General features: G+C 34.1%; 1 protein-coding gene across 1 annotated transcript in view; it reads right to left on the reverse strand.

Moving 5' to 3' along the window:
- Positions 1 to 16,382, reverse strand: part of LOC137404956 (uncharacterized) — a 61,381-nt gene extending 44,999 nt beyond the window's left edge. Inside the window, exons 1-2 of the mRNA XM_068091183.1 lie at positions 16,147 to 16,382; positions 14,658 to 14,743 (exon numbers count right to left, since the gene is read on the reverse strand). Of these exons, the coding sequence (XP_067947284.1) occupies positions 14,658 to 14,743; positions 16,147 to 16,377 (317 nt within the window). The 5' untranslated portion in view covers positions 16,378 to 16,382. The remainder of the gene's footprint in view (positions 1 to 14,657; positions 14,744 to 16,146) is intronic.
- Between the last annotated feature and the right edge of the window lie 641 nt (positions 16,383 to 17,023).

Here is a 17,023-nt window from a genome sequence, read left to right on the forward strand (position 1 = left end):
TACTAGTGCTGGGGTAATAAAACTCGTTGAACTCGCGAGTTTATCTTCTTTTGGGTAATAGAGATTTTGAGTATTTCGATCTTGCGGGTTCGGGTTTTGACTTGCGAGTTTGGGTTTTGGTACACGGATCCGTCGAGTAGAGTGGACAAAAACTCGGTCTATAATATTGCGCCCAGCACTCTAAACACTGTTTGATAACCCTGTTAACCCTGGCCTTTTTGTCAATGCATGTCAATAACCCTGAGCAATCTGTCTAACGATCCGAAGTTTTTAAACTTTTATTATATATATATCTGAATGTGCTCATAATAAAATGCTATTTGATAAAACGCTTGTAAAAAAAGTCGGGCAACCCACAGCAAATGTCATCAAACAGAAAAAACCCTACTTTACCATTATTCGGGCTAAAACTATAAAAGTTTGTACAATTTTAAAAAACTCGTAAAAGCATTTACTACAATAGCATCATAACCATTGAGCACATGTTCATCATTATTTTATGACTTACATATACTGGAAAATTATATTTAGTATTATAAAATTCTTTATTTGCACCACAATCATTTATGACCTACCAACAAACGAGTCGTGTCAGTTTTTTCGCGATTCCGCTCAAATAATATTTGTTATTAAAACGAAGGAAGTAGGTAAAGATATTTGAAAACTATTACAAATGGAAGTGAAATTTTTGATCTAATATCTTGTGCAAAAATGAATTTTATGGTTTACGCTGTTACATAGAAACGGCTTTTGTAAACAAAGCCAAGTGAACGCCGGAATTCCGGCTGATAGAGATTCTAACACACCTTACGCCATGCATGAAAACCGACAATTGGGGTTCAAACTTTAAAGGGTTAAGGCTGCGAACACGAATAACGGTCGTTAGAAAATAGTAAAAAAAAGAATAAATAAATTGAATAGATCTATAATTGCATTGTAAATTTTAGAATATGCCTGATGGTTGGAAATTTTAGACATAAAACCTGTATTAACAAACCCGATACCTAAAAAACTCGTTAGCCAAGAAGTACTCGTGCCAAGCACTATCATCTACTTGATACTCGAAAAACTTGAACGGAAGGGGACGAGTATAAACTCGTTGGCCAAGAAGTACTCGTGCCCAGCACTAATATGTACACATAGATATGTACACATATAGATATGTACTCACATAGATGTATTTGATTAATGTAATAACATAGAGGTGCATGTTATTTAAAGGTTGACTTACAACAAAATTCACATTACAGTTATTTGGTATCCAAAGATTCACCATATCTTACTCTGCTGTGTTGTAGGTGCAAAATATGTGGAAATGTGATTACAAGCTCTCGAAAGCTCAAAAACGAACAGTCAATTGCCGCCATCACGAAACAGCCGTAGACTGGAATCAATTTATTTCTCTGACGTAGTAAAACGATTTGGTTATTGTTTTGACACGTGATGTTCTCACGTGAATTGAAAGGCCAATAAAAGGCTCCATATAAAATTTCTCGTAGCACTAGTTTATGACAAACACTTCGGGTTTTACCGAAGACCCCGTATTAAATATAGATGCTCGCTATTTTACAGTTTTGTTTCGGCTTGGTCTAATTGTCTAGTCGTATGGGTGATCAAGTCACCCATACTTCCTGCCAAACAGCGTGAATAATTTCTGCAGCATTTTTCGACTATCACAGGTGACCAACAGGCTCCTCATGTTTATCAAAGAATGATATGTACTACTTCGAGCTAAGGTTAAACAATTAAACAAATTTTCACGGTAGGTTTTAAGATATCAGTGCTCAAAGTGACAGCATTACAATGATGCTGAAATAGACGCGTAAGGACAATAGACATGGTTTTATCGAATGGGTGAAATATATTTGTAAAAATATTTCGACGAATGAGGTTGCATAAAAGTGTAAACATAAGCCATCTTGTTCGATTATGGCCCATTTGAGCCGTTTTGGAAAGGGATTCAAATCTACGGCAGTTTTGTGGTGGCGGCGATTAACTGCTCGTTTTTGAGGTTTTAAAAGCTTGTAGTCATATTTCCACATATTGTGCACCTCCAACTCAGCAGAGTAAGTAATGGTGAATTTTTTGATACCATATAACTGTAATGTGAATTTTCTTGCAAGTCAACCTTTAATAGCATCCTTGTGGCTTTACGGCTTACAATGGATCCATGCTCATAACTCCACTTCCAGTGCACCTAAAAAGCTAGTTTTAGTTGCAAACTGAAGAAAACATCAATGAGTGCAGTGAGCCTTTATGCAACATTGTTAAATATAAATATACAAAAAAAGTACATGTATGTCTTCAAATTTAGAATGAAATAAAAATTGAAAATTCCAACAAATTGCAAAGAAGGACACAGGCTATATTATCATCGCAGGTCAATTGCAGGGAATAGATATCAACTGGTAGAGATATTTCTCTGTTTCTCAATGCATATTTATTAAGATATCTTTGACAAGTTGGAGGTAAGTTAGCAGATTTATTGCATTCAAAATGTTTAATATTGGTGCACCGGAAAAAAAGCAAAATATAGGCGACATTCGCTTCGCCCATTAAAGATGTGATAGCGGCAAAAAAGTCGATCAAATAAAATTAAGTCCCATAAAAGGCAAAAACATCAGCTACAATTTGATGTCATTTTTGTCTTTGTAGATTAACCTTGTACAGAGATATTAGCGTTTGAATGAGATCATTTTTTAAAACGGTCAGATTCAAATGGGTGCTTTGCTCGTGATGTATATAGTGATACATGTGAAAAAGAGTTCACAAGTGATAAATATAAGATCTCTTCTTTAGCCAATCATTAGCACCAAAATTTTATATAGGTCATAATAAATTTTATCGCTCGTAAAACGCGCTGTCTGATCTCGAAGATTCTCGTCGTTAGGAATTTTACTCAATTACTAGTTCACCCACCGACATCGCTATTTAATTTACTGACTCAATTGACATTGTTAATTTACTGAATTACTGCATCGACACGTTTTATTGATGAATTGTCAGAATTGTAACAATTCTTCCAGTTCCAGCGAAGGTGACTTAGAGTTTTCTGAGCATCAGATGGTTAAAGATTGGGGCAGACAGCTTATGGTTAGAGCTGACAGGCGGTCAGCAGCGTTATGCTGCAGAGGAAGATAGGAGAATGAAGGTAAATTTATTTTTAACTTTGAGTCTTTTATATGTATACTGTTGTGTTTACATTCGGATTATAATTCCCTGTTTGAGACTACACTGCAACTTCTTGTGCACACGTGTGAGTTCTTGCTACATAATAATCAATGTTGATTGTTAAATTGACAGCTTTTTAATTAATCTTTAGCATCTAGCAATATAATGGCTTAAATTGATGAACTAGTGTTAAATATATTAAAGGTAATAATTTTAGTAAATGTACTCATGAGTACATTTACTAATTAATAAAATTACAACTTTTTGCTATCACCAATCACCGTTTCATAACTTTTTTGTTTCACTTAGCAATAATATTTCTTTCAAATTTTCTTTGGTAGTTTTAGCTAGTAAATTAGATTAATGATTAAAATTTATATTCACTTCTCACTTGTAGAAAGTGAGGAAAATCGATCGATCAATGTTCATCGTTAACTCCCAGAAACAATGCTTCGAATTGTTAGCTTAGCGTACTTATGCTTTTGTTAAAGGTTGACTCGCAACAAAATTCGCATTACAGTGATTTGATATGAAAAGATTCACCATGCCTTGCTCTGTTGTGTTGTAGGTGCAAAATATGTGGAAAGGTGATTACAAGCTCTTAAAAGCTCAAAAACGAACAGAAAATCGCAGCCACACGAGACCGCCGTAGTTTGGATCCTCTTTCTAAAACGGCTCAAATGTGACGTAGTTGTGAGAGATGGTTTCTGTTTACACTTTCTTGCAACCTTATTCGTCGAAATATTTTCACAAATATACTTCACGTATTCCATAAAACCATGTCTATTGTTCTTACGCGTCTGTTTAATCGTCATCGTAATGCTGTCACTTTGAGCAGTGATATCTTATAATTTACCGTGAAAATTTGTTTAATTTTTTAGCCTTAGTTTGAAGGAGTACATATAATTGTCTGATAATCATGACGAGCCTGTTGGTCAATTGTGATAATCGAAAAGTGCTGCAGAAATTATTTGCGAAGTATTGGGTCACATGATCAGATTACGACTTGCTGATTAGACCAAACCGAAACAAAACTGTAAAGTAGCGAGCATCTATATTTGATACGGGGTCTTTATTGGCGGGTACTTTTGCATAGCTCGACTCAATTCCAACGGAACAAATATTAAAAGCTCAAAAAGTTTTATGCTCCACGCTACTAGGTGAAAACAGGCGAGTCCGCAAACCAGGTGCAAGAATGGCTTTATTAACCCTTTGCCAGAATCGGTGGGTTAATTGATTTCAAAGAAATTGACATTTTGTGTTCACTATTTCAGTCAACTCATAAAATTGTTTGTTTTGTACTTGAGTCAACTAATCAAATGTGACCAGTAAATTTTTTTCTACAAATTGATACTAATAATGACTAGATAACATTGACTATACCTGACTTTTTTAGGGACGCAGTTGGTTTTGCAATATATATATTAGAATATATTCTTTTCAAAGATGCGGCTTGCTTATTTTATTTAATCACTAGTTTCCGGGGTAGGTAGCCAAACTAGGTGTAGTAGCCAAGCCGGTGTAGGTAGGCCACTGAGAACTTCACTGATACAAAGGCCGCGGTGAAATAAGTTAACTCTACGGCCTAATTGTCGACTCGATTCAAATGTTTACACAGCATTTAGAGGAAACTAACATGACAAAATTTTTAATTTCCCATATTTATCGACACGTTTTATTGACGAACAACAGAATTGTAACAATGCTTCCAGTTCCAGCAAATTGAAACATTTATAATAATGTACCTGTAGCTAGATTTAAAATTTGATCCTAGCAATCTTAAGCAAATACAAAATAGAAAATATTCCAATAGAGCCGTGTAGGACTAGACTTTTATCGCAATAGCCAATGTAGAATAGCCAAATACGAGAGATAGAGACAGACTGCTTCACTATATACATCATTTTGGGCAAGTCTGGGCACATCTTTTTTGTAGCATTTTTATCACGATTAAGTTTTGTCGATTTTAATCTTCAAATATCTTGACAATGAGATTGCCTAAAACAACAAAAAACATATCAACTGATAGAAAAAAATTAATACTTTCTGTTAAAGTCAACTAAAATTTGACGCAATCACATCTTTAAAGTACAGCTAGTATGTATTACTAGCTGTACTACCGGGCGTTGCCCGGTAATAAAAGGTCTTTGGTCAGAAAGTTGATTTGTATTTAATATATAACAACATTTGCCATTCTAACTTTCAAACTACATATCGTGGAAAAAGTGTTTTGTGTAGTTGAAATAAATTAAGAGAAAATAAAAACAACTGTGCAGGCTTTCAAACAGCTGTAAATTTAAAATTTCATAACCTGAAATAAGTGGTTCGTTGAAATAAATTAGAAGGAAAATCAAAAATGTAAAGACATTTAAATCTAAATGTGAAATCATTAGCAAGTAATGGCAAAATATAGTCTATTTTGCTATGATTACAATCCAAAATTATTTGATATAAGAATTATATGATTTCAGATGTTTTTATTTTAACGAATACAGGATATACCGTATAACGAATACAGATAACTCGCCATGACAAGTTCAGGGACGTATATCTTTTATTAACGTATATAATCAGTTAATAATTAGCCAATTTTCAAGTTCAAGATTAATTATCGTGAGACCGAATAAATTAGCTCTAACAAAAAAATGAATAAGCATCGCGTTGAATATACTTAGGTCCCAAAATAGTTCTGAACAGAAGTAGTCTGGTGGCCACAGGGCATTTTTGTGTCGTTTTTTGCCAAGGTGGCATGACAATGGGGTATAACGAATCTTAAATTTAATGGATAGAATAAAGCATTTCATAACTTTTTTATTATACCTACCGGAATTATTCTTGTCAAGCAGTGATTATTTGCCATTAAAAGATGGGTAGAAATACATCAATGAGATTTCCCTTGCGCCATGCGCAATTAGCCAAATCAGCCAATCAGCTAGGTAAACATAAATCTATGCATTTGTTTAATACGGGGCGATAATGCCCTGTGGCCACCAGACTAAAGCATTGTAACTGGTCGACCCTGAAGGCTAAAATAATTAGCACGCGCATTGTGTATGTGTTCTCATCTCAGACGCCTATGGTGTTTTAGGTCAGTGGTAGAGCGTCTGGATTGTCATGAAAGTCGTGAGTTCAAATCCCTCGCAGCGCATGATTTTAATATCGAGAGTTTAAGATCTATTATAGCCGGAATGCGTACCAACATATCTACTATATAAACGGCTATCTGTGTGTTGTCTGTCTGTGTGATTGAGTGTCCGCCTTATAGAGTACCGTACTTTTCGGACTATTAGCCGCTACTAGGTATCTAGGGCGCATTAACGGGAATCTCCGGTTAGTACACGCCTCTATACATAACCTATTCATCGTTTTTACACAAAAGTCACGTCATCTCTGGTTAGCGCGCCTCTTTACGGTGCCCAATGACACTGGTGCGTTTGAAACAGCAAAGTTGCTGCCGTGTTAAAAAGCACCGGCCTGAGTTCTGCGACCTACACCAAGGTGCCTATACAGCTATACAAATGTACTAATAATTAAATAAAATAAATTAATGAATAGTAATTTACATGCGATTAATATTTACTGCCAACGTGTACCGAGAAGGTCATGCGAACGTTGGTTTCTTGCGGTCACTGGAAAAACGCAGTTCTCACCAACTAAATTTCTACATAAAAAAGGTACGTACTTCTCATTCAATGTTGTATTGTCTATGAATTGCCACACTTCCACTACATAACTCTTTCACTTGCGTCCATGTACAAATTTAGCTATCGGCCTACTGCCAGCTATTTTGCCAATATTGCTTAATATGTTTACAATATTTTTTCAGTTTCGAACTCCATTTAGAACGTTTGTTTTGGTTATATATTTCATTTTGCCAACATGTTAACAAGCACTGCTATGCAAAAAATTTGTTGTATCCATACTTTGTGCATTAATAAAGCGATGTGAAGCTACAGAGCAAAACGATCTTCTACAATGTTCCTTATTCTTACAAAACCAATACTTTCATCACCATCAGAGTCAGTGCTGCTATTGCTATTTTAATTATCTGTGTAATCACAAAAATCTGAATTGGCTATAATGTCATCAACATAAGTAGTTATTTGTTTTCTAATTTGGATGCCTATGATGAACTTGCACAAAAATGTTCATTTTTAAGTTGGAAATCCCCAAACAAAGATTTATAATAATAAACTTTAGGCTAATTTCATAGAGAAATCGTAGGACAACACTGTCGCTACCATAAAAGTCCTAAAGATCATCGGTTATGCTGTCAACGAATAATAACATTCAGTTACTAGCAATTGCTGGGAAAATCGCAAACATGTGTCTACGGCGGTCGACCATAGCAAACGCATAAATGAGTCTACCTCGGTGTAAGGGTTGAAAACGTTGGATTTGCCACTGTTTGTGATAGTAAACATGTTCATTTCCAGAAGTGTTTTGTGTAGTTGATATAAATTAAGAGAAAAATGAAAACAACTGTAAAGGTTTTAAAACTTTGTCAAACAACTGTAACTTTCAAGCTGTTAGCCTGGCACATTGCCAATGGAAAATTGCAGTAAGCTGTTAGGCTTCTAATGACGGTACTTCATGACATTGCGTCAGCATTGTTGTCCAGCTGCAGTTATTCTAATAATAGCTATAGCCAAAATGCATACAGACATACGACACACGGACGACATACTTTGAGAATTATATATATAGATATATATATATATATGTATATATAGATGTATACATATATATAAATATATATACATATGTAGTATATGTGCTTTACACTGTAAAGTAAAGTGCTCAATAATCGAGTCAATTAGAGCTGTGTATGAAGTTTATTAAAAACTAAAGGTTAAAATCATTACTACTAATAGTTTCATGCAATCGCGTAGCAATCTTCAGGTAGAATGACTAAAATGTATAATGTACAAGCTATAAACTTACTTTATAAAGCTGAGGGCTTGCAAAATCTTGCCAGTTATGTCTATGGGATAAGTACTTCATCATATTCGAAGTTAGCCAGCCTTAACACTAGAAGTGAGCTGATATCCACATGCCGGCATGCTAGAAAACACCTAATTAGCTCAATAACATAATTCGACTACATCTTTGCTGTATACTATATATATATATATATATATATATATATATATATATATATATATATATATATATATATATAATACAATAGTATTGAGCCCTCAGCTTTATAAAGTAATTTTATAGCTTGTACATTATACATTTTAGTCATTCTACTTGAAGATTGCTACGCAATTGCATGAAACTATTAGTAGTAATGATTTTAACCTATAGTTTTTAATAAACTTAATTTATATACATACATATATATATATATCTACGCGTATATATATCTTATCCCACGAGCGAAGCGAGTGTTTGCAAGTTTTATGATAAACGCATATGCGCACACAACTCCCAAAATTATTCATCATCGGCCGTACCCAAACCCTTGTACCAAAATCCCATCAAAAAATTTAACCATTTTTGTGTGGAGTCATTTAAGTATAATAATGATACAAAACACATATAAACCTATTTCAATATGTTACCAAGTCTTTGATTAGTGTAGACAATATCCCAAAACTTACCCATCTGATCGCATAATACATAACTAGACAGATTAATTTGGCCTAAATTCGCCATTAAAACTTGACATGCCTTTTTTAATTAAAATTAAGACCGGCCAACAAAATGCCCATAAAGCCGTGCGACAGATAGTAGAACCATAAAGCCGTGCGTATTTCATGAGAAAAATGTGCACATTTCACCACTTTATGGCATTGTCCAATTGCCAAAAGTTTCTGTTATTAACGTAGAAGTACTGAAAAGTAATCATTTCTTTTTTGCCGATTTTAAAGATAACTCTGACATTTTGGACACTTATCATGAGTACTTTGGTATTCCAACTGATGTTCAAAGTAGTGAAAGTAAAGAAAATGACGATGATATTTTTCTGATGATTCTTATAAGATTATTACAATATTTAATTATAAGAATAATTATTCGATTTTATAAGATTATTATAAGATTTAATTATAAGAATAATCATTCGAATTTACAAGATCGAAGTATATAGTGACCGATGGTGTGTAATATGTTACTGTGATTATTTTTCTAAAGATTTTGTTGATGATACTACGGCTGTGCCCAATATATAATACTTTTAATATTGCATTTCTCCTATTGCAGGGGAGCGATATAAACATATAATCTTTTCCTTTCATTATTGCTGTTTGTTGTATATAATAACACCCACAACCAGTACATTACAGCTACCATTGCAGTTATCCTATTGCACTGCAGTGCCATTTGACTGCTACTATTGCATTTCTCAACCAGCAGTACCCTTTCTTTTTTCCAATATCACTCTGGTCGTGGGCTGTATGACAGTGGAATTTCTAGTATCTATTTCTCAAAGTATGTCTGTATGTATGTGGATATGTTGGTACGCATTCCGGCTATAGATCTTAAGATCTTGGAATAAAGATTCTGTACCAAAGAAGATTAGATCTTGGACCCCGTCGTTCACCAGTCTGACGCCTTACCCACTAGACTACAGAAATCAAATTGCTACCTGGCCAATATAAGTCATGATATGAGAGCAAATACCTAACTGCTCTGCATACGACGCGGGTCATAGCATAATGTCACGAGAAGCTGTTCACTCATATTATTAAACGTACTGGCTAATAGCGCGCAGGCTAATAGCGAGCAACTCTCACTACTTCTCATTGTTTATAAGACAAAACACTTTTCTCATGATATGTAGTTTGATAGTTAGAATGGCAAATGTTATTATATGTTAAATAAAAATCAACTTTCTGTCCAAAGACTTTTCTATTACCCGGACAACGCCGGGTAGCACAGCTAGTATATATATATGTATTTCTCAAAATATGTCGTATGCGGATTTGTACGCATTCCGGCTATAAATATAGCTTTAGCACACGCTGATTATTTTACAGATGCGGTCGTTATGACGCCCTGTTAAGAAATATTTTTCGTAAGGTTCATTACTATATTCTACCTGCACGGACAAGTACAGTAATACTTCAACTTACGAGTGCTCCAACTTACGAGAAACTTGAGATACGAGCCAGCTTTCAAGCAAGTTTTAGCACTAACATACGAGCCATGTTTGAGATACGAGCACTTGAGTCAGTTGCCAAGTATGCAGGAGGGGTTTTATGAGAACAGCATCACTCTGTATTTTTCAATTGCTCAGAATTATGTGAATTAAACGTACGGTGCGTAGACCGAAAGTTGGCCAGTAAAATGAAAGATAATACAAAGAAAAAGCAAATGATAACAATTGATATTAAACGGAAAAATATTGAAAAATATGTGAAATGTGTATGCGTGATTGAGCTAGCTCGGCAATATGACAGAAATACATTCATAATTATCAAACAGAAGGATTATATTCGAGGCATTTAGTTCGCAAAAGGACTAACCATAGTTTTAAAACGGTGCAGCAATCTTCACGACCGCTGATGGCATTGGACAAACAATTGGCCGGTGACAGCGTAACTGAAACAATGCTATGTGAAAAGGCCGGCGCTATCTATCCAAACTGTTTAATAGACATTCGGACAATCTGGCTAGTGGTCGTGCATTAACCATTTGTGACGACACCTGTGTTCGTCCTAATCGCAACATGTTGCAAGGGCGACAAAGGCAAACGTCCTTAGATAGGTTTATCTTAAAACGGCCGGCTAGTAGTGAAAGCAAATAAAAAGGAAAAATTTTTCGCTAACCAGCGAGAAACTTCAAACTATGAACGCCGAAGAAATTTTAATTACGTTTAGTTAAAAATGAAAGTTTGCTTTTAGGTTTGCTTCTAAGTTTGTCTTTTAACACTTTGATAAAATCTAAATTTATCAAAGTCAAATGTTGTAACGAAGAATAACTTATATCTCCCTCCCTGGCAAATGCGAGTGTTAACTGCTATTGTATGTGTTTAATTTTACATTTTAATTAATCACATTTCCTTGCATTATTTTTTATTTGTTGCTTTTTGAAAGCATGTAGTACGTAAGGACAATAACCAACATGTTCTTTCTGTTACAATATCTTGTTTTGAGTGTTTTATTTGCTTTTTTTAGAGTATGGAAACCAATCAATATATATTTAATTGTTCTATATATAAATAAATTGCACCAACATGCAAGTAAATTGACATACAAGCTCAGTCTCGGAACGCATTAAGCTCGTAAGTTGAAGTATGACTGTAATGTATATACATAGAGGCTAAATACAGTCTATTTCGTTACGATTATAAACAAAAAATATTTTGTGTACAATTATATGATTTCAGTTCGTTTCAGTGTTGGCATGTGAAAATATCATTGGCTATAAGACGTACATAGAGTGGTATAGAAACCCATAGTCATTATCTAATGCAATCATCACCTGGTAAAAATCATCATCATTAAAAATAGTAACAGAATACTATGTTAACTTTAAGCCTGGTTACCATATACGTCGCAAAGTACCGGCGGTAATATCGCGCAGCAAAACACTTGCGGTGCTCGGCGCAGTTTAATGTTCACATAAAAGCCACATCGTTAATAATATCGTAAACATAATTGCGTAATCAAATAACTTGTTCGCTCGCCATGCCGTTCTTATAATGGTGACCTTTACCCGTACAGTGCATTTCGGGAAGGTTTTGCCTGCGGCCGTTTGCGAAATTTGAACAGCGCTAAACCATTGCGATGCCGCCGGCAACTACCAGCGATCCTCGGCGCATACGTTCCCATTTCATCGCTAATAGCCTGCGGTGTGTCGCCGGTGCTTTGCGACGTATATGGGAACCCAGCTTAAGTAACTATAAGTTCCTACAATGACTTTAGTGCTAGCTGTACTACCCGGCGTTGCCCGGGTAATAAAAAGTATCTGCACAGAAAATTTATTTGTATTTAACATATATAACAACATTTGTCATTCTAACTTTCAAACTACAAATCATGAGAAAAGTGTTTTGTGTAGTTAAGACAAATTAAGAGAGAAAATAAAAACAATTGTGAAGGTTTTCAAACTTTATCAAACAACTTTTAAACTTCATATCATGAGAAAAATGTTTCGTGCAGGTCAAATAAATTAAAAAAAAATAAAACAACTATAACAAGGTTTAGATTTAATTGTGAAATAAAGCAAGTAATAGCTAAATTAAGTCGGTTTTGATGCGATTACAATAAAAGATGATTCGGTAATGATACAATTAATATGAACTGAGAAAATGAAATAAAAATCCTGCGTATGTTGAATTAATAATAACAGTTCTTGCATAGAAGTGTGTGTATAAAAAAGGTTACCCCACGGAGACAATATAATTGCCTGCGTGAGAAGAATTGGCCTTGACCCCGGATATAGTAATTAAACCTTACGAAAAATATTTCTTAACAGGGGCATCGTAAGGCGTGGCCGCATCAGTAAAATAATCAGCGTGCGCTATAGCCGGTATGGCACACAGATCCACATACCTTGAGGAATATAAATAGATATCTAGTAACTGAATGATAAATTCACCTAGTATATATATATATATACCAGCTAAGTTTATTATATATAAATATGTATTATATTATATATTCTAGGTCCATATAATATATATACCTAGTATATAAAATATATATACCTAGTATATATATTAACTGAATGCCTGGTGTTGCCTGGGTAATAAAATAGCTTTTAGGCAGAAAATTTATTTTTATTTAACATAAAAAACATTTACCATTCTAACTATTAAATTTTATATCATGAGAAAAGTGTTTTGTGCAGTTCAAATAGGAAAAAATATAACAACGGTAAAGGTGTTTAAATGTGAAATAATTAGCAAGTAATGGATAGTTAGTCCGTTTTGCTACAACGGTTACAATGAAAAATTATGTGACACTGATACAATTATTACGAACTGAGAAAACAAAATAAAAATTCTGAATATTATGTTGAATATAGTGAATTAATAATAACAATTATTGCATAGAAGTGTGTGTGTGCGTGCGCGTGTACGCGCATACAAAGGTTACTGTTCCAGCATAAGCTATCCATCAAATCTTTGAATGCGACGATACTGGTGAAAATGTAACAATGAAATATCGGACTGTTCTTGTCTGATACTTTGTCTGACCTAATGGAGAGTGAATGTAGATGCAATTCCTACTCGGAATAATACAACAGTCCAGGTGTAAAATACTCCAATTTACTTAAGAATTTCTTAGTACTTAGCAATTGCCCTAAGGAAGAACAAAAAATTGGAGCCGGTAATAAAAGATTTAAAATTGAAACAACACATTTGAAAATTACAAATTAAAAAAACAGGTAAATCTTGAGATTTCTTTTAAAATTTCTTAAAGAGCAAAACAAATGCAAAAGGTAATATTAATTGAACAATAAGCATTAATTAGCAATAAAGAGACCATTGATAAAATAGCCAAGAATGATAAGAACAAGCTTAGCCTTTTGGTTAGGTGTGCATACATGCAAATTTGCGGTTGCAATCTTTGGAGTTCAAATCCAGTATGAGGCGCATTTCTCAATCCTAAAACTTTATCGCTATAACTGGACAGACCAATGACAGACTTTGAGATTAATATATACTAGGTATATGTGAATAGGAGAATAATATTGTATATAGATGTATTACATGTCATGAAACATGTTCATGAGGGCAAAACCTCTTTGATAGTTGACAAAGTACATCCCTAAAATCAAGAGTGAAATATTGGACTACTCATCTGCAATATAGCTAGAGTATATTCTACCAGCTTAAAATTTTTTGTCGAAGAATTATTAGGAAAGTCAACACTAACAAGTTTACAGGAACTGAACTTCAAGTTAGGCACAGCAGTGAGTATCCTTCCCTTTGTAGTTGCAATAGTTGCTGTCATATGAACTATGCTAAAAGTAAGATAACTTATAATTGACAACTGATGAGAAGATGAAAAAACATGTTCAACACACAGCACATCATTGAAAAATTATAACAATAATTCAATTACTTAACAATTTAAGCAAACTGATAAACATGGCATAAAAGAACTTATGATGTTGAAATAAATATAAAAATTCTGACAATTTAGAATCTTTATTTTGCAGAGAAACAATAGAAAAGATTGTAATCTCGTCTGATGTACTTTTTTTTCATCAAACTGAAATTGAGATGGCAGATAAATGACCTTAATACTTATTCAGTATGAGGAGAACTCAGAATGAGGAGAAGAGAACTCTATGATGAAGTTAACATATGAATTTGACTAGTGACTTAACTTATTAGAAAAACATAAAACACAGCATTATAGTATTTGAATAAATATATATGCAAGACAGACTTCCTGCTGCTCTAAAGTCAATGAACAATTGATAAACTAGTAAAGTAGTAGTAAAGTATACAAGCGAGTCTAAGCAATAAGCAAAGATCTTTTCTGTACATACATTAGTGCAAATACAGCTGAGTAACTTACCCAACAGACTGAGACTCATCTGTAACTGCTGCCCAGACTGGCACAAAGAATTTGTTGTACATCTTTCTTGAATATACAGTTGATACCTGTAATCAACCATAGAGTGAGTCTACATTTGATAGCTGTATTCAACCATAGAGTGAGTCTACAGTTGATAGCTATAATCAACTATAGAGTGAGTATAGAGTTGATAGCTATAGTCAACTATAGAGTGAGTCTACAGTTGATAGCTATAGTCAACTATAGAGTGAGTATAGAGTTGATAGCTATAGTCAACTATAGAGTGAGTATAGAATTGATAGCTATAATCAACTATGGAGTGAGTATAGAGTTGATAGCTACAGTCAACTATGGAGTGAGTATAGAGTTGATAGCTACAGTCAACTATAGAGTGAGTATAGAGTTGATAGCTATAGTCAACTATAGAGTGAGTATAGAGTTGATAGCTACAGTCAACTATAGAGTGAGTATAGAGTTGATAGCTATAGTCAACTATAGAGTGAGTATAGAGTTGATAGCTATAGTCAACCATAGAGTGAGTATAGAGTTGATAGCTACAGTCAACTATAGAGTGAGTATAGAGCTGATAGCTACAGTCAACTATAGAGTGAGTATAGAGTTGATAGCTACAGTCAACTATAGAGTGAGTATAGAGTTGATAGCTATAGTCAACTATAGAGTGAGTATAGAATTGATAGCTACAGTCAACTATAGAGTGAGTATAGAGTTGATAGCTATAATCAACTATAGAGTGAGTATAGAATTGATAGCTATAGTCAACTATAGAGTGAGTATAGAGTTGATAGCTATAGTCAACTATAGAGTGAGTATAGAATTGGTAGCTACAGTCAACTATAGAGTGAGTATAGAGTTGATAGCTATAGTCAACTATAGAGTGAGTATAGAGTTGATAGCTATAGTCAACTATAGAGTGAGTATAGAGTTGATAGCTATAATCAACTATAGATTGAGTATAGAATTGATAGCTATAGTCAACTATAGAGTGAGTATAGAGTTGATAGCTATAGCCAACTATAGAGTGAGTATAGAGTTGATAGCTATAATCAACTATAGATTGAGTATAGAATTGATAGCTATAGTCAACTATAGAGTGAGTATAGAATTGATAGCTATAGTCAACTATAGAGTGAGTATAGAATTGATAGCTACAGTCAACTATAGAGTGAGTATACAGTTGATAGCTATAGTCAACTATAGAGTGAGTATAGAATTGATAGCTACAGTCAACTATAGAGTGAGTATAGAATTGATAGCTATAATCAACCATAGAGTGAGCATATAGTTGATAGCTATAATCAACTATAGAGCGAGTCTATGGTTGATAGCTGTAATCAACCATAGAGTGAATTACAAATCTTCATACACGTGTATAGAAATATTTCTAAACATTTGCAAGTGTAACTTCATATAACCTGAAAGTCCAATTGTTTAATCTATAAAGACATTAATATAAAGACATAGTACTTACTCTTCTGTATTCAATCCATGGGAGCTTATCATCAGCAGCATTCAGATTCTCGAACCTTTGCACAGTCACAGCCATGCCTTTGTATGAGAAAGAAGCCTCACGGCCATTTGAATTGTTACGGTTATACAAAGTATCTAGCTGACGGAAAAGTTTTCTTTCTTGATTCGTTGGCAATGGTTCTCCCGTCATGTAAGAACCTCTCAGAGCATCGATTACTTCAGAAATAGACATTTTGGTCGACCTATAGTGACAAAATAAACTAGGGACTCGTACTCGAATATTTACACACTGGCAAGTAAGCAAGCCTTCTTCGTAGCAGAATTCCTAATGTTCAAGTATAAGAAAGTTGTAAACCTAAAGAAAAGCACATAAAAATAATATACATTGCATCCTGAGGTATTTCTTTTTTAAGCAGATTTACATGAACCTCCACCTAAAGATTAAGTCTCATGTAAATGCTAACTCATTTAAAGAACTCTATGCGAATGAGCGAATGAAAGCTTGCCAGTAGAATATACTAATAGGGCAGTAATTCTATTGTTTCAATCAAACTATTATAATTTGTGTTTACAAGATAAAAAAATATTCTATCCGTATTCAAATTATGCCGTCATGCAAAAATGATTGTTCATCTTGGTCTATTCCAATAACATCCTTTACGTCCTTTACGTCCGATAGCCACTGTCTGCATACTTTTTTCAAGGTGTGTTTAAACTTCATCTAGGTGTTCCGCTAATTATCCTTTGTCCTTTTTAAATGAGAGTACATCGGATACATTTTAAATTCATTTGATATGAATTTAAAATGTTGGCTTTGAGTGGTGATATTCTTTTCACTACCTCAAGATTAATTATCGCACCCCTTCTTAAGTTTCCCA

Source organism: Watersipora subatra, chromosome 9, assembly GCF_963576615.1.
Source record: "Watersipora subatra chromosome 9, tzWatSuba1.1, whole genome shotgun sequence".
NCBI classification, from domain to species: Eukaryota; Metazoa; Bryozoa; class Gymnolaemata; order Cheilostomatida; family Watersiporidae; genus Watersipora; species Watersipora subatra.